Source organism: Nothobranchius furzeri, chromosome 15 (assembly GCF_043380555.1).
Source record: "Nothobranchius furzeri strain GRZ-AD chromosome 15, NfurGRZ-RIMD1, whole genome shotgun sequence".
NCBI lineage: Eukaryota > Metazoa > Chordata > Actinopteri > Cyprinodontiformes > Nothobranchiidae > Nothobranchius > Nothobranchius furzeri.
The window spans coordinates 53,823,150-53,846,699 of record NC_091755.1 but is presented as its reverse complement, the minus strand read 5'-3'; the positions used below and the strand labels follow the sequence as shown (position 1 = coordinate 53,846,699).

At 39.4% G+C, this 23,550-nt stretch overlaps 1 protein-coding gene across 3 annotated transcripts in view; it reads left to right on the top strand.

Moving 5' to 3' along the window:
* Positions 1–23,550, top strand: part of LOC107391254 (metabotropic glutamate receptor 4) — a 270,494-nt gene that overhangs the window by 231,463 nt on the left and 15,481 nt on the right. For all 3 annotated transcript variants that reach the window (XM_015968453.3, XM_015968452.3, XM_070545017.1), the window contains exons 7-9: positions 2,008–2,208; positions 16,308–16,444; positions 18,276–19,208. In XM_015968453.3, the coding sequence (XP_015823939.1) occupies positions 2,008–2,208; positions 16,308–16,444; positions 18,276–19,208 (1,271 nt within the window). The remainder of the gene's footprint in view (positions 1–2,007; positions 2,209–16,307; positions 16,445–18,275; positions 19,209–23,550) is intronic.

Below are 23,550 nucleotides of genomic sequence, written 5' to 3'. Positions count from 1 at the left end.
AGACACATTTTTCAGGAGTCTGCATCAGGCACAGATATGCTAATCAATCCAGCTGTGTGCACAACCTCAGTAACAGCTCGTACTTTCTTATTCCAGTTGTTTCTAACATACAACTGTGTAGTTTTTCCTCAACAAAGACTGAAGAACTTCTTAGTGTTGAGCACAGCCAGGATGTAGCTTCTGAATACAACCCCATGTAAACAAATACAAAACAGAAAGAGACTGATGTAGTGGTTGTGGAGGCAGGTTCATACAGTCCAGGGTCATTATGTCATTCTTTTATTTGTTAAAACTTCTCAAACCTATCTGAAAACTGATGATGGAATTAGCTGAATAATAAAATAAAATAACGTCCCAACCTGTGGGGGACCTAGGACACTTTTTAGGATGGCAGAAGAGGAACAAACATGTTTTAAGGGTGGTAAGATATGGAAAAAATTCCTCTCCTCTTTAGGCTACACACACACACACATGCATGTGCACACGCACATCAATCCATCTGTCTGTCTGTCTGTCTGTTTGTTTGCCTGTCTTTCTATCAAGAGAGACATAGAGCGAGATAAACAGAGGTGTGTGTGTGTGTGTGTGTGTGTGTGTGTTTGTAACTGTAACAACAGTAAACTGTATAAAATTTATTTAAAAAATAAAAAGAATAACATTTACTTAATGTAATTTATTTTAAATAATTCTCTGTTTCATTTTAGAAGCTGGCCTTTTGACCCGAGGATCCTTTCAACCATAACTAGATAATAACAAATGGAACAGGCTCTTTAAATGAATTGTCTGTGGTGAAAACAGAAATGAATAACAGTAAGCTAATCGTAACATGTATCTCTTTAAATAATTATTATTATTATTTTAGTTTAATTTAGTTCAGTTTTGTTGTTGTTTCTTATTTGTCATGTCATCCTAATCTTTGCTGTAGTCTTAGGCTCAAATGAGATCTTTTAAAAAACAAGTCAGGAAACGTGAAAGTAAACCTTCCATTTTAAACCATGTCATTCATACTTTTACAGCTATAGGTTTATTAATAATTAACAATAGGTATATTAATAATTAACAATAGTAGTTGATGCAAATCTGATGATTATCATTGCGTATTCTTAAAGAATGAGGGGAATGATCATCCGCTGAAGGGGATGCTTGACTAGTGTTTAAATTGGCTTTTAACAAGCAGTGGTAAGGCAAGATGACGTGGCATTGGTTAATCAGAAAATTAGGCTCATGATTGAAAACTTGCTTAGCGATTAACACGTTTACGAGCACGAGAACAACGCTGGCTATGATTAATATACACCTGTCATAACTAATTACATTCATGCCGAAGAACGATTAGGTCTGTCTGGCTGCGTCTTCTCCTCTCGTGCCACTCTGCCGGGCGCTGCTGCTGTCATGATTAATAGATAGAAGATGACTTTGTGGGGACAAGAGATCATGTAAACTAGCGTGACCTTAAAAAAGCCTAACTATCTCCGTTTGTGCTGATAAACTTATATTTGATTTGATTAATAAATAAATTAGAAGATTTTTGCATCATGATTTTCTAGGGCCGTCAGCAGTGTGGATGATTGGCAGAATCGATGTGAAAAGAGTCTTTCTGACAAAAGTTTGAGTGGGTTGAAGTGATCGGCAGCTCACAATGAGAGAGGCTGCAAGAGAGACCATTTCTCATTTGTTCAAGGATATTCTTGATGGATGTCTCTGATAAATGGCATACAATTACAGTTTAATGTGTAATTCACTGCCATTCTGAACACGAACCAAATAAAAGGCAGAGAACTGATTTACAATTGAGTAACCAGGCGTTTTGAAAGGTTATCATTTACTTGATTTAATGCATCAGACAACTTGTTTAGTTCTTATAATTTCATTAACATTCAAGTGGGTTTTTGATCTGAATAATATTTAAATCATGGTCCTTAAAAGGTTCATTGAATAAGCCTAAAACTGCGTGGATCATCACTTACGGGTCCTAATCTTATGCATTTGTAATGTTTTTTTTTTTAGACCACGAGCGGATCGGGAAAGATTCTTCATACGAACAGGAAGGGAAGGTCCAGTTTGTGATCGATGCAGTTTATGCCATGGCTCATGCGCTCCACAACATGCACAGAGACCTCTGCCCTGGGAAAGTGGGCCTTTGCTCCAAGATGGACACCATCAACGGCACGATGCTGCTCAAATATATCCGTGATGTCAACTTCACAGGTGAGTATTTCTACTTTTGACTCGTTTCACCAACAGAGGCTGACATACGACTTACAGTAAAAACATGATCTAAATAAGTAATGTCAAAAGTTTGTTGCTAAAACAAGAACTATTTATTGCTAGAAGGAAACATTTCACTGTGAGATGACTCCATGGTATTTCTGACAACCTGCGTGTCCTAGTTTGGGTTAAACAACACGTTCGGTCAGAACAGCGGTCTTTAATTATCAGGCCACTAAATGTAAGTTTATTTCTCAGCCAGCTTGAAAGACTAAGATCTGTAGGAGGGCTGACAATCACCAGCAGAGCAGAATATTTTATCATAGCTGGTGGTAAGTAGGAACTGTGCTTTGTGAAATTTCCTGTCTTATCTTGTCAGCGTGGAATTGCCTCCTGCAAGAGATCTCTAACTTGAAGTGTCGCTCTGACTGAATTTAAACAGCATAGAACAGAAAGCAGGGACAAAGAGGAACTCTGTGTAGGTTTAAACGTCTCAGGCTCAAAATAAATTTTGATAAAAGGACGAATTACTAAGTCCTTCAGGGATACTTCTTCAGGTAAAATACCAACAAAATGTGTCTGAAAAGCAAAAGTCATCTATTTTTAGCTAAATGTCTGCACTTAGGCAAAGCTGTCCACCTGGGCTGAACTACCACTGACTACAGTGTTGCCACAATTGCTGACAGAAGCTTCTTGCTGATTTTGCTGCTTCATACATGCCATATGTTGATCAGTTCAAAAGCTTTCTTTTTATGTTGCTGTCAGCAGTACAGACCAACTTGTTCTTACACTGTAACAAAAAAAATGAAAATAAGTTATTTAATAATGTGAATTAAACAATGACCTTTTTTCTTATATTTGCAGTAAACACCCAAACAAAAGATGCTTTTGGGTATTCAAATGGTAGATGTATAGCACCTTTTTAGGGTTCTACAACTCTCCCAAGCCATCTTTTATGGTGTGGTGTGTTGGGGCAGTAGCTTATCTGACTGATGGACAGAGTTTAGTTAAGAAGCCCAGCTCTGTCCTAGGATGTCCCATTCATGCAGTGCAGAAGGTGGAAGACAGAAGGCCTGCAACAAAAATAAAATCACTGTTAGACAATGTCTCCCACCTCATGCATGAAGCTGTTATGGAGCTAGAGAGCTCCATCAGTGGCAGTCTGTTGCATACTAGGTGGACAAAGGAACAGCATCACGGGTACTTCCTCCCAGCAGCTGTTGGATTCCACTATCAACACTGCTCCCAACAAACCCAGTAGACAGCCTATTTTGCATTCCTTCATTCCTGCTGCTTTTGTGATTTGAACAGTTATTCTACCTGAACCCATTCATTGTTGTATTTGCACATTTTTTCAGTTTCTTGTTCCCTCTGCCATCTTTTTTAATCCAATTACTGCATGGGTGACTGTCATTCAGCTGGCAACAAGCTAGTTAACCCCAACTGGTGAAATCACCTGCTTCTCACTTCCTAAACAACCATGTGGAAAGACACATCTGGTGCTCGTGGAAAATACGTTAGTCTGTGTGAGAAGGGTCAGATCATTAGCATGCATCAAGCAGAGAAAACATCTAAGGATATTGTAGAAACAACTAAAACTGGGTGAAGAACTGTCTAATGAATTATTAAAACCTGGTCTGATGAGTCCAGACGGACCCTGTTCCAGAGTGATAGTGCATCAGGGTAAGAAGAGAGGCAGATGAAGTGATGAACCAATCATGCCTAGTGCCTACTGTACACGCCTGTGGGGGCAGTGCTATGATCTGGGGTTGCTGCTGTTGGTCAAGTCCAGGTTCAGCAACAGGATGTGCTCCAAGAATGAGATCAGCTAAATACCTGAATATCCTGAATGACCAGGTTATTCCATCTTCCCTGATGACATGGGCATGGATTGTCCACCACAGAGTCCAGACCTTAACCCCATTGAGAATCTTTGGGATGTGCTGGAGAAGGCTTTGTGCAGCGGTCAGACTCTACAATCATCAATGCAAGATCTTGGTGAAACATTAATGCAACACTAGAAGGAAATACATCTGATGACCTTGTAGAAGTGTATCGATACAACATCACAGTGAATGTGCATCGTAATCGAAGCTAAAAGCGGTTCAACAAAATAGTAGTGTGTGTGACCTTTTTTTTGTGGCAATTTATTTTGGGCCAGACAGTTTGTGTATTATTTCATAACGTGTAAACATTCATTATTTAAAAATGTAGAATTCTAAGTGTTTTAAATCCTTTATGTATTTCTAAGTCACATTTTCTTGTTTACTCTTTAATCATATTTCCTGTTTTTTACACTCTTTTTTGCTCACGTTGTGAATGTGATTGATGCTATTTTCCTCACGAAGGGACAATAATGGGATTTTCTATTCAATATTATTCTATTCTATTCTACCAAAACAGGTACAGGTGAGCTTATTACTGATGGTGTTCAGAGTCAATGGCCATGGCTGACTGACCAACTGAACTAACTAAAGCAAAGGAACAGATTAAAACAATGAATAAACATACTTTAAAAAGAAGATGACTATGATATATCAACACATAAATAAGAAATTTCTTTTAATTTCAATGCTGAAAATATGTACTTAAATACCACCTACTGGCTCATGAGGAGATTACAAATAATTATGCAAAACGAGGTTCCACTTTAATCACTGTTTATGGCAGAACCACCTTAAGCTAATTACATGTCATTTAGGCAGAGGGTCATGCAATCAAGCAGAAAGCAACACAGATGCTTTGACACTGTTTCCAACCTGTTCCACCTTCACAGATGAGTATACATTAATGGATTCATTCATCTCTACAACAATTATAAGGAGGGATCTTCAGGTGAGGGGCAGTTGTCTCAAAGCCAGGAACGTGACAGGAATTACTGAACAGGAATTAGAATTACAAGAAAGTTCTGGATGCAGCAAAACATTTCTGAACCTCTGATCTGGGATTCCAAATAGCATTGTTAGAGTTGAAAGTGAGAAGCAAGAGATTACAATCTGCATTTGTAGTTTTATCAAATAATATTGAACCAAAATAACTATTTATGCTATTTTTTCATCTCAATCTGTTTGGGAAATCATAAATATACGAAAACAAAATATGTTCTGACTTTAACAGAGAAAAACGCCAAACACTCAAATTTGAAAGTCTGGTTTGATTTTACATGAAAGCATTGCTGCAGGAACCCGCCTGGTGCAGCAGCACACAGCAGCCTCGTTGGACCAACAATCTGTTCAATCAGCAAGACAGCTGACAAAAGAGGCTGAGATGCCAGGATACCAACAGACAGTCCAGCAGCCAGACTGTTGACTGTTCATGCAGTTAATCTGATGGTGCTGCTTCTCTCAGACAAATATCTAATGATGAACGACAAAAATTAGCTTCCAATTAAAAAATAGACATAATCACTATGGTATCTGTTTGATTTAGACAGACTTTTACCAAAGCAATGACAGATATAAAATGATATAAAATCTGTTATTTTGCCCCCACAGTGTGTCCTTTTCCTTGTTTTATGATGTTACCAAATTTTATAATCTGTTTCCTTTTTATTTATTTTATCAATGTTATTAAAGATGAGAGAGGGAGACGCCAACATGTTCAAAACAGATTGGTAAAAAGGTCACGCTTGTATAATCCTGCTCCTTCTCTAGAAATTGTAGATTATTTATCAATCTTCTTTATTAAAATGAATGGAAAACATTATTACACTCAACGGATAACTCAAAACACAATCACGTTATTTAATTGGTATAACTCCACATCCTCTTCAGAGCCAAGTTTTTCCAATTTTACATGATGACAAGAATCATCAAACACCACCAAACAATCAGATATCACCTCCATCTTTATGATTACGTTTTTGTTTTCTTGAACTTCTTTATGTTTGGGTTAGGGTTGCTTCAACTTCACACTCACACAGCTCCATAGTTTTACTTTACATAGAAGTTTTTAATCCTTTTAATCCATCTGCAGAATATTGCAGCTGGTTAATTTTAGCTTCAACCAAAATATGTGTTATATTTAAAATTTTTCAGATGGCAATTTTAATGTTTAAAGTTATGAAAATAGTGATTTGTATAATAATTGCAGTCTGCTTTGTAATCCAATTCAATCCAATTCAATAAAAAAAAACTTTAATCATCCCCAAGGGGCAATTGTTTAAATGACCCTAAAACCATATTTTATGAGTTTAAAGCACTTTCGTCATTATTACTCCAGATATAATTGCACATTAGCTTGAAAACGGAGAAAAGAACAATTGAGCATCTGTTAGTTTTATTTTGTACTCACATGCTTCTCAGTGTTTTAGACTACATGCATGTAATGCCCGCTTCTTATTTAAAAAAAATTATCTGTCACGTCCTGTCCTGTCTACTCTTAGGTTTTGTCTGTGTCTCCGTTAATTGCTCCCACCTGCCTCTTGTTTCCCAATCACCTTAGCTCCCGGTCCTCCTGTATTTAAACCCCGTCTGTTTTGTGTCCTTTGTGGAGTCATTGTTTCGGTGTCCAGCGTGTGTCTTCAATAAACCTGTGTTAAACGGACTCACCTGTTCGCCTTCTTGCTCCCTGCGCTTGGATCCTCCTCGCTGCTCGGCACGCACGTGACATTATCATCTATTACCACTCTTTGAAATGTTATTTCATTGACCCTTTCATCCTAGCACTCACCCCTTTGGAATTCCCCAAACACATCATATAAAAAAATTAAAATCTTTTTAAAGGTGCATTATGTGGAAATGAAGTAAAAATGACATCCATGGGTAAGATTTGTTTACTGTAACCACTTTAAACAAATCTGGAGCTTTTTGTCAGCAGTCGTCATTTTTCCATTGTTGGCGCTGCAGTATTAGCTCGCAGGAGACATGACAACCGCGCCCTCACTGATGGTAAACAGCATTTACGTCCCTCCTTCATTTTTTTTTGAAAAGAGAAAAACTGACAATCCCCACAGCCATCTGGACTTGTTGGCACTGGGGCCATTTGGTTTCATGATGTTCATCAGGATGATGTGGCTTATCTTCTGTTGTTTTCTTGACAGTTATTATTTTCCCTGAAAACGTTCAGCTGGGCAACTTTCAAATGCTTCTACAAAAAGTTCCCTGAGACTAGAATTATTTTTTAGTTAAACTTTGCTGAGAAAGTAGAATATGTGTTATTTTTCATAATGGAACATCTTTCTCTTGATGTGCAGCTTTGTTGATCAGTTTTCATGTGGAAAACTTTATTGAAATACAGATTACTGATAGTTTTGATGAGATTTAGTGATTAATGGTTTATGTCTAACTAATGGGACTTTAATAAAAACACAGAGGTGTAAGAAATAAACTCAACCCCAGAATTCTATCTTTTATGGTAAAAAGAAGACAATGGTAAATGGCCTGTATTTGTATAGCTCCTTCTTAGGGTTCTACAACCTCCCAAGGTGCTTCACAACACAATCAGTCATCACCCATTCACACACACATTCACACATTAGTGGGGATGACCTACGATGTAGCTACAGTTGCCCCGGGGCACACTGACAGACGCGAGGCTGCTGAGCACTGGCGCAACACCAAGCACCACCAGCAGGCAAGGCGGGTTAAGTGTCTTGCCAAGGACACAACAGCAGGATTCTCTGGTCGGAGACGGGATCGAACCTTCTGCAACCTTCTGATTACTGGAGAACCCACTCTACCACCTGAGCTACTGCTGCCCCTTATGACAGAGAAAACTAAGTCAGATGGCCAAATACTGAAAACATGACAATGGTTTGGATTGAATAGAATAAATAATCAAAATATAATAGAAAATCCTTTATTGTCCAGAACAGACGAAGGAAGCTGCGACTGTCAAAATAAATGTCTGACATGTTAGATTGCATCAGCGTATTTATAGGTTCGATTGTGATGTGCGATTCCACAATTCCATCCGTGTTTTCTGCATGGTTCTCCATGGTTCGAAAGGCTACTTATGTAATAAGCCACAACTACTAGCATCTGGGATGCAAAATACCTGCTCATAAATAAACTACAGCAAAACATTTACCTACATGAAGGTAATCTGTATTTTAGAGTTTGAATGTAGAAATGATTGTAAATCAAGGATATGAATAAAAAAATGTTCTATGTTAATGTGGCCTTTATAGTTGGGGATGAAAAGCAGGAGAGACAATTATGCTTGCAGAGTGGGTTTTAATGTCTAATAGCTATTGACAGGAAACTAGCTCTTTGCATTATTTTACTTACAAACCTTGTTTGAGTGTAGTTATTAAGCAGGTCACTTCACTTTTGCATTAAAGGAAATGAAATGGATAAAAGTTGATTTCCACATCCTGAAGTCATATTAGTTTAATCCTATGAAACAAATCAACTTTTTAAATGCATGAAGAAATAAAATGGATAACAAATGTCTGGCAGACATTAAACCTCCATTCCTTGTGAATTGCCTCATTTATAGTGTTACTGTACATGAGAGGAAGGCTTGTTGGCACTGGAGCCATTTGGTTTACAACAGGAATGGTTGAGAAATCAATGCTATACATTACTGAAAAAAGCTGCTTGATTTGCCTTTTAGCCTCTTTGTGGACAAGAACTGAGGTTTTGAGGATCTGTAGTAAAACCACAGAATTGTCCACTTGATCCTACAGTTCTGAGAATTGTCAATAGGAGTCTGTGCTGACAAAAGGAAAGACGAAACCCAGGCACTACTGCAGATGAAGATGATACTTGTGTACTGATCTATGGTCATAAGATTATAATCCCTGCACATTTTAATAATAATAATAATAATAATAATAATAATACATTTTATTTAAATCGCCTTTCAGAACATCCAAGGTCACTTAACAGAAAATACTTAATAAAATACAATAAAACAATAATGAAACCCAAACAAGACAAAACAAAGAGAGAAACAGTTCAATAAAATCAGAGGTTGTAGGCAGATTTAAACATATGTGTTTTGAGTTTTGTTTTGAAAAGGGTAAAACTGTTGATGTTCCTGATGTCTGGGGGGAGTGAGTTCCAGAGACGAGGAGCAGAGCGGCTGAAAGCTCTGCTGCCCATGGTAGCGAGACGGGCAGAAGGAACCGCAAGATGGATGGAAGAAGAAGATCTGAGAGAACGGGATGGGGTGTGAATACTTATAAGGTCTGAGATATATGGAGGAGAGAGGTTATGGGTTGCTTTGAAGGTATGGAGGAGAATTTTGAAGATGGACCTGAATTTAACTGGGAGCCAGTGAAGCTGTTGGAGAACCGGGGTGATGTGGTGAAAGGAAGGGGTTCTGGTGATAATATGGGCAGCTGACCTCTGTACCAGTTGCAGTTTATGAAGGAGTTTTTTTTTGAGGAGACCATAAAGAAGTGAATTGCAATAGTCGAGGCGGGAGGTGATGAGGCTGTGGACGAGAATGGCGGCAGTGTGAGGGGTAAGGGAGGGGCGAATACGGTTTATGGAACATAGATGGAAGTATGCTGACCGAATTATGTTATTAATGTGAGTTTGAAAAGTAAGTGAGCTGTCGAGGATGACACCCAGACTCTTGACGTGAGGGGAGGGGGAGACTATGGCACTGTCAATAGTTAAAGAAAAGCTGTCAGATTTTGAGATGGTGGATTTAGTGCCAACTAGAAGAAGATCAGTTTTATTGCCGTTGAGTTTGAGGAAATTAGAGGTGAACCATGATTTGATTTCTGAAAGGCAGAGTGTAAGGGAGGATGGTGGGAGAGTTGAGTTGGGCTTACTGGAAATGTAGAGCTGGGTGTCATCCGCCAAGCAGTGAAACTGGATATTGAATTTGTGGAAGATTTTGCCAATAGGGAGGAGATATACTATGAAGAGGAGGGACCCCAGGACAGAGCCCTGGGGCACACCTGACTTGGCTGGGGAGGGTTCTGAGGAAAAGGATTTTAACTGGATAAACTGAGTGTGGCCAGTAAGGTAAGATTGAAACCAGCGGGGGGGGGGGGGGGGGGGGGGGGGGTGATGCCTAAGGAAGAGAGTCTATTGAGGAGGATGGGATGAGAAATGGTGTCAAAGGCCGCACTCAGATCGAGGAGAATGAGACTAGAGATTAAACCAGAATCAGCAGCAATGAGTAGGTCGTTAGTGATCTTGATGAGAGCTGTTTCTGTGCTGTGGTGGGGACGGAAGTCAGACTGAAACTGTTCATAAAGGTTATTGCGGGTGAGATGGGAATGGAGCTGAGATGCAACAGTTTTCTCTAGGACTTTGGAAATGAAGGGAAGATGGGAAATGGGACGGAGATTATTGAAATCATTGGGATCTGAACTAGGTTTTTTTAGAGTAGGGCTGACTGAAGCGGATTTGAATAGGGAGGGGACCGTACCAGAGGATAGTGAGGAATGAATAACGGCTGTTATAAAAGGGAGCAGAGAGGAAAGGCAGGATTTAACTAAAACTGTTGGAAGGGGGTCTAGTTGACAGGTGGAAGGTTTGGATTTGGTGATGTAATCTAATAGTTCTGAGGGATGGGGAAGTTTAAAGGAGGAGAACTGAATGGAGGGTTCAAATAAATCAGGAGAGGGAGGGGAGGAATGAGGTAAAGAGAGATGGATTCTATTGACCTTATCATTAAAAAAACTGAAGGAGAGAGTTACAGGTTTCTGAAGAGTAAAGATGGATGGGTAAGGAGTCGGGAGGCTGAAAAATGCTGTTCATGATGGAAAATAGTGTCTTAGTGTTGCTGGAGTTGGACGAGATGAGACCAGAGTAATACTGTGATTTGGCATGGGAGATGGAGTCCTTGTAGAGAGAAATCTGAGCAGAATATAAGTCTTTATGGATAGTGAGACCTGTTTTCTTGTAGAGTCTTTCAAGCCTCCGGTTAGTAGCTTTCAAGGAGCGTAGGGCAGGGGTGAACCATGGAGCAGACCGAGTAAAATATACAGAGCGGGATTTGATGGGAGCAAATGAATTAAGGATAGAAACCAGACCGTTATTGTACTGAATGACAAGTTCATCGGGAGTAGAGGACAAATTTGGGGTCAGGGTGGCAAAACTGGAGGACAGGGAGGCTAGGTCAATGTCCTTAATATTACGAAATGAAATGATAGGGGATGACTTGATGATGGAGAGACGGAGGGGAACAGAAAAGGAGATGAGGAAGTGGTCCGTGAAAGGGAGCGGGTCAGCTGTACAGTTGGAGGGGGTCAGGCCGGAGCAGCAGATCAAATCCAGGGTGTGACCTTTAATGTGAGTGGGAAAATTGGCATATTGATGAAAACTGAGGCTGTCCAAAGATGAGGAGAAGTCTTTGCTGAGGGGGAGGGCCGTATTGTCCATATGAATATTAAAATCACCAAGTAAAATTACATTTGGGGAAAGGGCGGACAGATGGGATAAAAGAGCAGAGAGTTCATTTAAAAACTCAGGGCTGAACTTGGGGGGACGATAAACAGTGACAATTATTGTGGGGGTCAGGCCGGAGAGTTGACAGGCGAGGCATTCCAGAGTGGTGAGAGGAGGAAGGCTTACGGGAAGGACCTTCCAAGTCTCGCGATAGAGTATCGTGAGACCACCACCACAGCCTCATTTTAAGGATGACATGTTGTACATAAAAGTGTATGTAGAGCAATTTCCTTCATAAAACATTTTTTACAAGACAGAACAAACTATTCAAATGTTCAGGTAATAAATGTTATTTTTAGGTTTGACTGCATTGATGTGCACTTAATACAATCCATAAGAGCAGGATGACTTGTAGAATTAAAAAAAAATTGTAGAATAAAAAAACCACAAGCAGAAATACGTATCATAGCATTTGGTTAATTAAACAGGAAAAAAATACCAGGTAGATGGCTCTAAGTTCGGAAACTTTGTTGTTCTACAAGAAACAGAGATCCTGGGAGAGAGCATATATTTGGTTCTAACATCCAGACTGCAAGAGAAACATGACTCTCAAATTGGGTGGTGCCTAATCAACCATGGTATTATTAACACACAGTGTTGGATGATAATGTGATTAAAGTATTCTGAGCCGTTCCTCATGATGGAGTGGAATGTTTATGTCAATCCAGTCCAATTCAGATTACAGGTATAAAGCTCCAGTCCTCAAGAACCAATACAGCCAAAATGGCTCTGAAGTTTTGGGAGCTGTGTCTTGCTTAAAACAAAACAAAACAAAAAAAAAAAAAAAAAACAAAGAGCCAACCTAAAACCTCCTTTTTGGTAAAACGCATTCTTCAGTTCACTTCTAGCACAATTATTGTTATAGGAGTTTCTCAGGGACAAAGCCATCGGTGTCGAGGCGCCATATAATTCACAACATCGTGACAGCAGTTTGAGCTTGCTGTTTGCAGGGACCTCTCACTGTAACCCCAAATGAGTTCACTGAACTCAAAATTCATGAGGAAACTGATTGCCTAATAATTTTTAAGTTAACTTATCTAAAAACTATAAGTTTACCATAACTTAAAAAATATGACCTGAATAAAATCAAAGCATTTAACTACCTCCAACCTATAACTTAGTACTTAAGCAACTTAGAAAGTTTTATTTGACTAAACTTGCATATTTTATTTTATTAGAACTTTATTACATGTTTTTACTAACTTAAATATTATGTTTTTACTAACTTAAATATTAAACTTATATGAACTCTAAATGGACCTATTAAACCCTAACCCAAATAAGTTGAATTTACTTAAAAATGACAATGTGGCAGGCTGGTGAAGGCAGTAACTAACACCAGGTCATGACTTACACACCCATAAATGCTAACAGCCAATGAAAGTGGAACACTCAAAGTCAAGTAAAGAGCATCCGGTGTGAACAACCACAGTATTCTTAACAATGGGACGGCATGTCACACGTGCCGGTGAATGAAGCCGAGGTGAGGCGAGGATCCAGACGCGGGGAGGAAACAGGCAGACGGGTAGGAATTCTTACACTTATTTATTAGGAGACACGCTAGACAATGAAACAATGATCCGACCCGAGGGCCGGGAGCTAGGGTGATTGGGAAACAAGAGGCAGGTGGGAGCAATTAACGGAGACACAAGGCTAAACAAAACGGGGTGACAGGATAGGGTGTGACACGGCACAGCCATACAGCATTACTTTGACCAACCTCCTCACTTATGGTGCCAACATGATACAAAAAGTAACACCACATCTGCAACACTGCACAAAATAATAACTGAGAACAACAATCATCCACAATGAACATGCATAAACACCCCAAAATAGAGCAAAATAACTGAAAACATGACTACCCACAATGCACCTCTCCCACCAGTTGTTCATTGTTCCTGAAATCCATTGCTAGTTTGTGGTTGGTTTTCTTGTAAATCCACAAATATTTAAAATAATATAAGTCTGTTTATCAAACACACTTTGGGGTTGGCGTGAAGATGACTGTAATTATATAGAAACATAAAATAATAAATCAATCATTTTTGGTTAATATACTCATTAAAGTTAAGTTGTTCTTTATTGATTAATTTAAGTTATGCTTAAAAAATAAATAGTTCAAATTAATTAAAACATTTGACTTCTATGTACTTAAAACAAGGAAAAGGTTGAACAAGCTCAACACATTTGAGTTCTAAAAAAATTTTTTAACTGAGTTTTCTACTCAATATATTTGATTATTTTGAACTTTTGGGTTTACAGTGAAAAGGTGAAAGGTTATTGTGAGAGCTGAACATCTTCATTTTTGAGGCTCTCTAGATGAATTTGGTGAATCACATTCTTTTGATGCTATAGTACTTTTAAACTAAACACAGAAATACAACATTATACTAGATTATTTCATATATTGTAGATGCCACAATAGAAAAGTCATATATTATATAATTGCATTGATGTCACAATGTGTCTGCTGTCTTCTGTGTTCTTAAAGAGCAAATTCACTGAGAAACTTTGTTTAAAACCTTTTAGTTGATTTTTTTCTTCTCAGTGGCCTAGTGGTAGAGTCCACCTGGTATGGGAGATCGGGGTTCAAATCCAATACCAAAGACTTCAAAAATGGGACCCAATGCCTCCCTGCTTGACACTCAGCTGGGGTTGGATAGGGGGTTAAACCACCAAATAGTTCCCAAGCACAGCCACAGCTGCAGCTCACTGCTTCCCACAGGGATGGGTCAAATGCAGAGATGAATTTCACCAGCGTGTGATGACTTAACTTTAATTGATCAGTCTTGCTGAATTTCACATGCAAGCTGAACGTGAAAACAGTTATCTTTGCTGAAATCTGTGATACTTCCTGCAGGAATATTATATAGGGATGTCCCGCTCCGATGTCGATATTGAAAGTAATTTGATAACGGCCGAAAAACACTCTGTCGGATTATATCAGACTGTGTGAAAAATCGCTGATACAAGCAGTCCGTTAAGGGTCACATTATTTTCATACTTGCTGTCATTGGCTCTTGTTCTCCGATTGGGTATTATCACTTGATCAAGCCTCTCACACATTCCACACTACAAAATAGGTAAAAGTATGTATGAGTTTTGCTGATATCGGATTGATATCGGTACCGATCAATACTGAAGGCTGTAATATCGGTATTGTATCGGAAGTGAAAAAGATGTATCGAGACATCCCTAATATTATAATGCTGCTGTTAGATTGTTAATACAGCATTCTATCTGGAAAAATGTGTTTTTCTCTTGAATAAACTTTATAAACATAGACAGCATTGGGAAGTTTTCTAAAGTAGTTTTTACATAAACCTGCAACTCTGGTTCTGCAGCTGCCACCTTGGGAAGTTACATTACCTATCATCATCAGTTCCTGGTGAAAAAGTGTATAGGCATGAAAAAGAGTCTATATTGAGCGAGTTCACATCTAGTGGATACTGATGCATTTTATGACATGTTACAAACACCAGCAAAACTAACTGCTTTCATGTTGTCACGTCCCGGTCAAGCACAGATGCACTGATAAAGGGTGAACCTGAGGGTTGGAGTGCTGTTCAGTGCTCCGATAATTTAAAAGTGGTTTGGCTACAACAAGCGCAATATAACCTCTACGAGGAAACAAATGACTCAACAAAGCTTGTTGCATTGATCCTCAGGTATACTTTGTCAGATAAAATGAGTGAGTGAAGCCTGTTAGGATGAAACTCTTTGTGTCCTTCAGCAAGACACTTGCTGCGCAAAATGTGTTGTGCTGCTGGATGTGGTCGGAGGGACCGGTGGCAGTTGTGTACGGCAGCCTCACTGGTGGCTACAGTGTAGCTCAGCACCAACAGCGTGTGAACGGCTGACTTTAGTCTAAAATACTTTGAAGTCCTCAGTAGGTGCAGGCCATTTACCATACCAATGTAGCAAATGAGAAATTCATGAAAAGATATGCATGATGTTTGGCTCAAATGTTGAAAACATGGTAACAAGTCTCTAAAATATGAATAACTTGTTATTTGATTCCTTTCATGCACCTCCTAGTTATATAGTGCATTCAGGACTGCACCACACCATCAGAATACTGACTATTGGAGACATAAAGACAATTTTAATTGCAATTAAATTAGGGACATTTTTTCACTCTTGTCTTCCCGTTTCAACATCTTATCCAGTTTCTTAGAGTTATGAGATTGCATCATTAGAGAAAAAAACACATTTAACAAGACCATGAACAGGTGGAACCAGATATTTGCATGCTATTAATAAACCTCAGGCTTTACAGGGACTTCTAATCATTATTTCTATCATTTATTTTCCCCCTCACACACACTGGACAATTTTTACCAAGTTCTGGACCTGAAGAGATGATTGGAAACTGGCTCACAAACAAGCAGATAAAGAAAGCAGAGGCATGAGAGAGACCTCTAAGTGGTAATGAAAAGCAGTGCTGTCATCCATTAGCTCCCTGAGTGGGGGCCTTGTGCATAACAGGCAATGGGGCAATAAGCAGAGTGAAGGAGTGTAAAAAGACATGAGAACATAAAGAGACAGCAGCCCCGGCTCCCCTTAAAAGACCAGGACAACGTGCCTGTCAACATCTATTTTACTCCCATCATTACGGACACAACAGCACCAACATGAAGGCCTTCGCAGACTCATTTTATCTCACCACGCTTTGAGACCAAGCATGACTGAACTTATGGCATGACTTAACTTTCCATTTGTGTTTTTTTATGGTTTTAGGAATTGCAGGCACCCCAGTGGTCTTTAACATGAATGGAGATGCTCCTGGTCGCTATGAAATCTACCAGTACCAGATCAGAAATGACACCACTGAATACAAGATCATTGGAGACTGGAGTGATCATCTTCATTTGGACGTATGAAAATTTAAAATACTTTATCAAGTATTTCTGGAGCACTTGCATATGTAACCTGTGTGTGTGTGTGTGTGTGTGTGTGTGTGTGTGTGTGTGTGTGTGTGTGTGTGTGTGTGTGTGTGTTGTTCCGTATACAGTGCTGAAATGATTTCCAGCCTGCCTAACTGGAACAATGAGTCTTATAGAGTATTATAGGGTACCTCATCTTATTAGGAGACCCAAGAAACCAAATCCTTTATCCGGATTACAAATTTAGTGATACAAATGGCATAGTTAATTTCCCACCACAGATGCTAACACAACTCTTGATCTATTTATACAGTAAGACTTACTTTATGAGTTTTATTAAAACTAATCACCAAGTTTAAACATTTAACTGTTGTTACCTTAGAACATAATACTGATTATAATGTTTTGAGTAAAGATTGTATTGGATAAAACAGATTTTGGTAGCTATCCAAGCTGATAAATAAAAAACACTTTTCCGATTTATTTGTGTAAAAATTATAATTCATTTTCTACTCCTTGTAGACAATTCCGTTTTTGTTCTGAACATACAGTTATAATACTAACTGATATATGCTAATATAATATGAACTGTTCTGAATATTTAATATATATTATGACTAGATACAAAAACTGAATAAAGACCAAAGCCTAAATAAACACCCCCTAGTGGCTGGCTGCAGTAAAGTTTTGTGTCCCACCTTTTCCTTATAAATGAAGGGAACATTTTGCTGAACACGTTTGTTGAAATACTCCTCAGATTTTCAGTTTCAGGTATTGAAGGTCTTTTATTGATTCACACAGTTTCTGTTGCATCTTTGAGAACAATTTTCCAACACGTTCATGTTCAATTAGGTATGTGATGCTTAAAAACACCATGACAAAGTGAGCACACGCTGGCTTAACACACACCAACATGACAAAGGCTGTTAATGAGATATTATTGTTTCACTTTTGAATAAAAGAAGACAAACTCAATGTGTTAATTTTTGTCTGAGGTCCTAATGTCCTCATAGGTTAACATGAATATGCACAAAAAACACAAGCTACCTTTCTGCAGATAGTGACAACAGCAGACCTGAAACGAAGCAGAAACATGTTTTATTATTATTTTGATACTTGCTTTAAGTATGTTAAACATTATTTTTGGACACATAGCAGCTTTGTTTCTCAGATTTATTATTGTGAGTGCACATATTAGAGCCCGGAAAGGGAAATCAAGAGTCCTGCTTGAAAATGCATTTCATTACAAACACTAACTTACTAAGGCTTCCTTGGAAAACTGTGTTAAACCAAAACATTTGTAACACCACAGCTCAAGGAAGGGATATTTCTTTGCAATGGGCTGTGTTGAGATTGCATTACCAAAGAGTTCAAATCTATTGAGTTGTTTTTTTCCCCCTTCCAAATAAGTGCAAGACGAGAGAAGACAAAGTATTTTCTTTGCGCTAAACTCAATGTCTATGCTGTAACTCCATAAAAAAATGCTTTTATGAGGTAACATTTCTTCTCAGGTTTTTCTTTTTATTTATTTTTCCATTTTGTGTTTCTCTACAACCAAATTATAAAATATTTTGTCATTATCACATGTTGTGTTATATTAAATCAAATCAGAGAAAGAACATTGTGTTACTTCAGTATATGTGTATTTATCGCACATTATAACTGTTTAACATTTTATTTTAACGTTCACATTTTAACAGTGCAGTAAAAATGTGTTTTAAAGAGTATCTTTACAAAAAAAAGTGTTGCTCTGGATCTCTTATTTTGTTCCGGAGAAAAAAACAAAAAATAATGTTTTCCTGTTTTATATTTTCCCCTCCAGATAAATGAGATGCAGTGGCCTGGTGGAACACAAGTCCCCTTGTCTATCTGCAGCCAACCCTGTCGTCCTGGGCAGCGGAAGAAGATTGTGAAGGGAATCCCATGTTGCTGGCACTGTGAGAACTGTGATGGCTACCAGTACCAGGCAGATACTTACAGCTGCAGGTTGTGCCCCTTTGATTTGCGGCCCAATGGAAACCACACTGGGTGTGTTCCCATTCCTATTGTTAAGCTGGAGTGGAGCTCTCCCTGGGCAGTCATCCCTGTCCTAATTGCTGTCTTGGGGATAATAGCCACTTTGCTGGTGGTGGCTACCTTTGTACGCTACAATGATACACCCATTGTTAAGGCCTCTGGAAGAGAACTGAGCTATGTGCTTCTAACAGGAATCTTTCTGTGCTACGCCACAACATTCCTGATGATCTCAACTCCGAATGTGTTCGTATGTTCACTGCGAAGGATTTTTCTTGGTCTTGGCATGAGCATAAGCTACGCAGCACTGCTCACCAAGACAAATAGAATCTACAGGATTTTTGAGCAGGGCAAAATGTCAATCAGTGGCCCTCGATTTATCTCCCCGGCCTCCCAGTTAGTCATCACATTCAGCCTAATATCAGTACAGCTACTTGGAGTGTGCATCTGGTTTGGTGTTGATCCATCACAGGCCACGATTGACTACGAAGACCAGCGCACAGCCAATCCCAAAACAGCTCGAGGTGTCCTGAAATGTGATATCTCGGACCTATCTCTAATCTGTCTGCTGGGTTACAGTATGCTGCTGATGGTCACATGCACAGTTTATGCCATCAAAACGAGAGGCGTCCCCGAGACATTTAACGAGGCCAAGCCCATTGGCTTTACCATGTACACCACGTGCATCGTGTGGCTTGCCTTCATCCCCATCTTCTTTGGGACTTCACAATCAACAGATAAGGTGAATTCTTTATTCAAAGTGTTGTTTTTAAAATGGTTACAAAAATACCCCATTACTACAAATTAGCAGAAATGCTAGTATTCTTTTGCAAAAACATGAATTTAAGTGGCCTTTTATCTCACACCCTTAATTCTCCAGAAGTTGGGACCCTTTATAAAACAAAAACAGAGATTTGCATTGTTTCATTTTCATTTTACACAGCATCCAGACTTTTGGAATCAAGACTGAAAGAAAATAAATAGCTGTAATATTGTATCAGCCACTTGTGTTTGTGGATGTTGCCACTATTTATCATAAGCTGATGAGCTTTATGCTTCACTGAGGGGATTACAAGGCTTTAAGAATTGGTATGTGGGGATAAATCAATCACCTCAAGTTTGCTTGGATATGATTTCTTCACTTGTTCTCCCATGCATGTGTTTGATTTACATTCACTGAGTCTGCAGTCACTCCATATTTTTGCAAACAGGCACAGATGATAGCTTACAAATCATTGTAAGCTATCAGTTGAAAGTGAATCAAAAATTGCATAGAATGCTAATTTTCAGGTTGTGCAACACAGATGTACATTTAAAAAGCAAAGAGAAGAAAATTCAAATTACAGAAGCACCAGGATGGGCTCTGCACAGCAACAAATTAAGTGGCAGCCATTAGACTGTCAACCACACAAATGCATATTTGTTAAAAAAGAGTGCTTTGAATAAGTTTCTACTCACATATTGTGCTTGTGAAGTGACAAGAACATGAAGAACCAAATGGATGCATTTTTTTACATATGTATAAAACATAGGTCAATACTAAATTTACCATTAAAATCCAGAGAATGTGAAATACATATTTGTTCATGTTTAAACATAGACATTGAAGTATGTGCACTTTACACTGCACTGTTTCCAGTCTTTATTTCAGGAATAGATGATGTGTCCTATTGTAGGATCTTAACCAAGTGTGTAGAAAAGCTGAAGAAAAGAAAGGCTTTATTTTAACTTTGGAGGAGAACATGTGCTTATCCAAGGTCTTTAGGGGAACTAACAAAATCACAGGGTTTTGACAACACAGATCTGGGAAAGAGAAAAGAAAATTACATGTCCTGACCTGATGCTAGCAATTTCAAACAGAAACCTGCTGTGACAAAGACACTTCATAGTAACTTGAGCAGAATTTCGAGAAGATCTTACTCAAAATTAAAGCAACTTGTTTAAAACAAATCAAAATCCCGGACAAGACCCCACCTTGCCTGTCATGTTCATGTTTTTTAATCATGCTCCAGTGATTACCACTTTTTGAATTTTGCATGCAGTAGCAAGCTGTCCACCATATAATGTCACATACAGCATGTAGTAGCATTCAGTTTAACAGAAGCCACAGAATGTAGGACAGACTCAGTTACACCCTCTATTATTATGATCATTACTCAAACAAAAGTGATCTATTACACTGTTAGTCATTTATGAAAAACAACAACCAGAATGTAAATAAATGTGACAGAAAACACACACAAAAAAGATCACAGGTAGGGACAGAGCTCCAACAGGATAAAAACACAACTCCTCACTATTCACAAACCAGATGTACCACTGTGACTTGAACGATTCCTTACATTTATAGCCCAAACATGTCTGCCTGTCAGACCTTAGGATAAACAGGGTATTAACTTATGACCACCTAAAAGCAACTGCAGTGAGGTGAAGTTACCGTAAATCCTCTAATACAGGCCGGTATTCAATTAAAGGCCAGGTCTCCAATTTTGGCCGGTGTCGGCATCAACGGAGGTAAATAATGGCCGGTCTCTTATTGTGGCCGGGTGGAATGTGGTAACAAGCAAGTATGAGCGTCCCAGCGGCAGGGTTATAATCCCCATATCAACCAGCAGGAGGCAGTAGAGGTTAACGCAGACCTTTGTTGGGCTTTTTCTTCAACGCTTTGTAACGCTACAGACACGATCCTCTATCACGCTCCTACCACACAGAGTCACGGTGTCAGTTAACCATGCTAATTCAACCCCTCCACAGAACACACATCACCTTCCCTGTGGCTTACATAACACTCACACAACACGCAAATCAGCACATAGGAACTAGCAGAACGATAGGAAACACGTATAACACAATACCCAGAATGCACCTGGCTTACAACCCCAGCCAGGTCATTACACTATCAAGTTCAAAGAGAACGTGCTGATTTTGCTGCAGAACACTCTGGGGAGCAGCAGTAGGGTGTGTATGAACTAGTCAACTTCACTATACAGTAATCCCTTGCTACTTTGCGGTTCGTTCATCGCGGATTCGCTGCTTCGCGGATTTTTTCTTTGGAGCATTTTTCAGGGGGAATTCGCAGATTTGCGGTATTTTTCACTGATTTGCGGTATTTTTTTACGCGAAATATCAAGAAATTCTTGTTTTTTTCATCAATTTCATCATAAAATGCACTTTTTGTAATAAAACTAAAAAAAAAACAAGTAAAAAAAATTTTCTTGAGTTTTACCCACAAAAAGAGAATGTGATCATACGATAATTCAATAGGGAGCGTGGTTTCACAGACGCGGAAGTGATAGCGCTCTGCCAGACCGTAGGTACTGACACGCGATCGTTCATGTCGGTTCATTTCCTTTAATGTTTTCTGTCTTATTTGCGCCTGAAGTGTATCGCTGCTGTGGAGCGGGGCGCATCAACTTGTCCTCCGACGCACAGATCACTGATGCGGCCGGCAAGCAGGGAGCGCTCCGCTGTTTTCGCGGTCGGTAGATCTGCCTCCTGAGCACGGCCACAGTAACAATCAGGTGTCGCCACCTCAAAAACTAATTTAACACACGATCGTTCATGTCAGTTCATTTCCTTTAATGTTTTTCTGTCTTTTATTTGCGCCTGATGCGTTTCGCTGCATGCTGTGGAGCGGGGCGCTGCGCGCATCACCTTGTCCTCCGACGCACTGATCACTGATACGGCCGCCAAACAGCGAGCGTTCCGCTGTTTTTGCGGTCGGTAGATCTTTTAGAACTGCAGTTCAAAGGTAACTCATGAGGTGAATATATATGAACCCAGGTAGCAGTTTTTCTTTAGGATTGAGAGGAGATGCAGGAAGATAATAAACAGGCAGGACAGAAAAATAGTCAAATAAAAACAAGTTAGTTTTTGTACCTGGTGGTTGCAACAAACAGACACCATTGAAGGTCATCAGAAGTGAGGAACAGAAAATGAAATAATTATTTTAATGTTTAGAGCAGCAGGAACTCCGAGAGGCTGCAGGCGCATCAGTGAGTTTGCGGCCGCTGCGCAGGGGGAGGGGGGAGATGGCTGAAGCAGAAACTACCGTTGTTAAAAGAAATGTGTTTAACTTTGAAAATGTGGGCGCAATTTTAATTTTCAAAAACTCCAGCGAACCATTAGTTCATTTTGCTCAAATAGAAATAGAGGCATGCCTCTAATACTGGCCCTCCTTCCAATAAAGGCCTGGAGCTTGATGAGCTTGAGTCAAATACAGGCCCGGGCCTGTATTAGAGGATTTACGGTAAACTGTATGTAGTCTATTTATGAAGGTGAGACCAACTATTATTATGTGATAATAAACCTGGGCCCTTTCATTGATAAAAGGTAGACTAGTCCTATGGTGTAGAGGATATGTTACCCCTATTTCACACTGGAAAAAAGTGGAGTGGAACAGCAGCAGAACGGTTTACTTGTGACTTTTGCTGCTTGCCATGTTCCTTCGTTTCTGATGCGAGGCATGGTTTTCTGTGGTGTTTGTATAAACCCTCTTTGAATGTCAAATTCTGATTCACCAGTAAACCAAAATATGACAATTATAAAATCTATCCCACGCCACCTTTTCTTTAGTTCAGTGCCTTCTAGAGAAGTCTCGGACAGGCCATCCAGACTTCCTCTTCAGCCAAAAGAACCTCGACAAGCTGGATAAAATCTGTTGCAATTTACACCTGACCACAACGGTTCCTTCAGAATAAAAGCTGAACCTCACGACCCCTTCAGGGTCTCGCTGACTCCCATGATAACCTGCCGTGACCTGGAAACAAGACTAGTTTGGTCGGCGTCACTGCTTTTCTACTGGCTTCGGTTCCAAGGAGGGTCCAAGAGGACCTCGACATTCTGGATCCAAACGGAGGCTTCCCCTGGGTGTCATGACTCCCAACCTTCACCCTCCTCTGCCTCCTCATTTAACCTTCATTCAGCTCACCTGGTCCCTTCACCAAGCTCCTTACAAGCCCTGTTTCCCCTGGCATCCACAATCAACTCCATTCTTCTCACCTGTTCCTGTCATCAGCTTCATCCACTTCACCTGCTCCTGACTCCTCAGCTCATCTCACACACCTGCTTCCCCTACTATATAA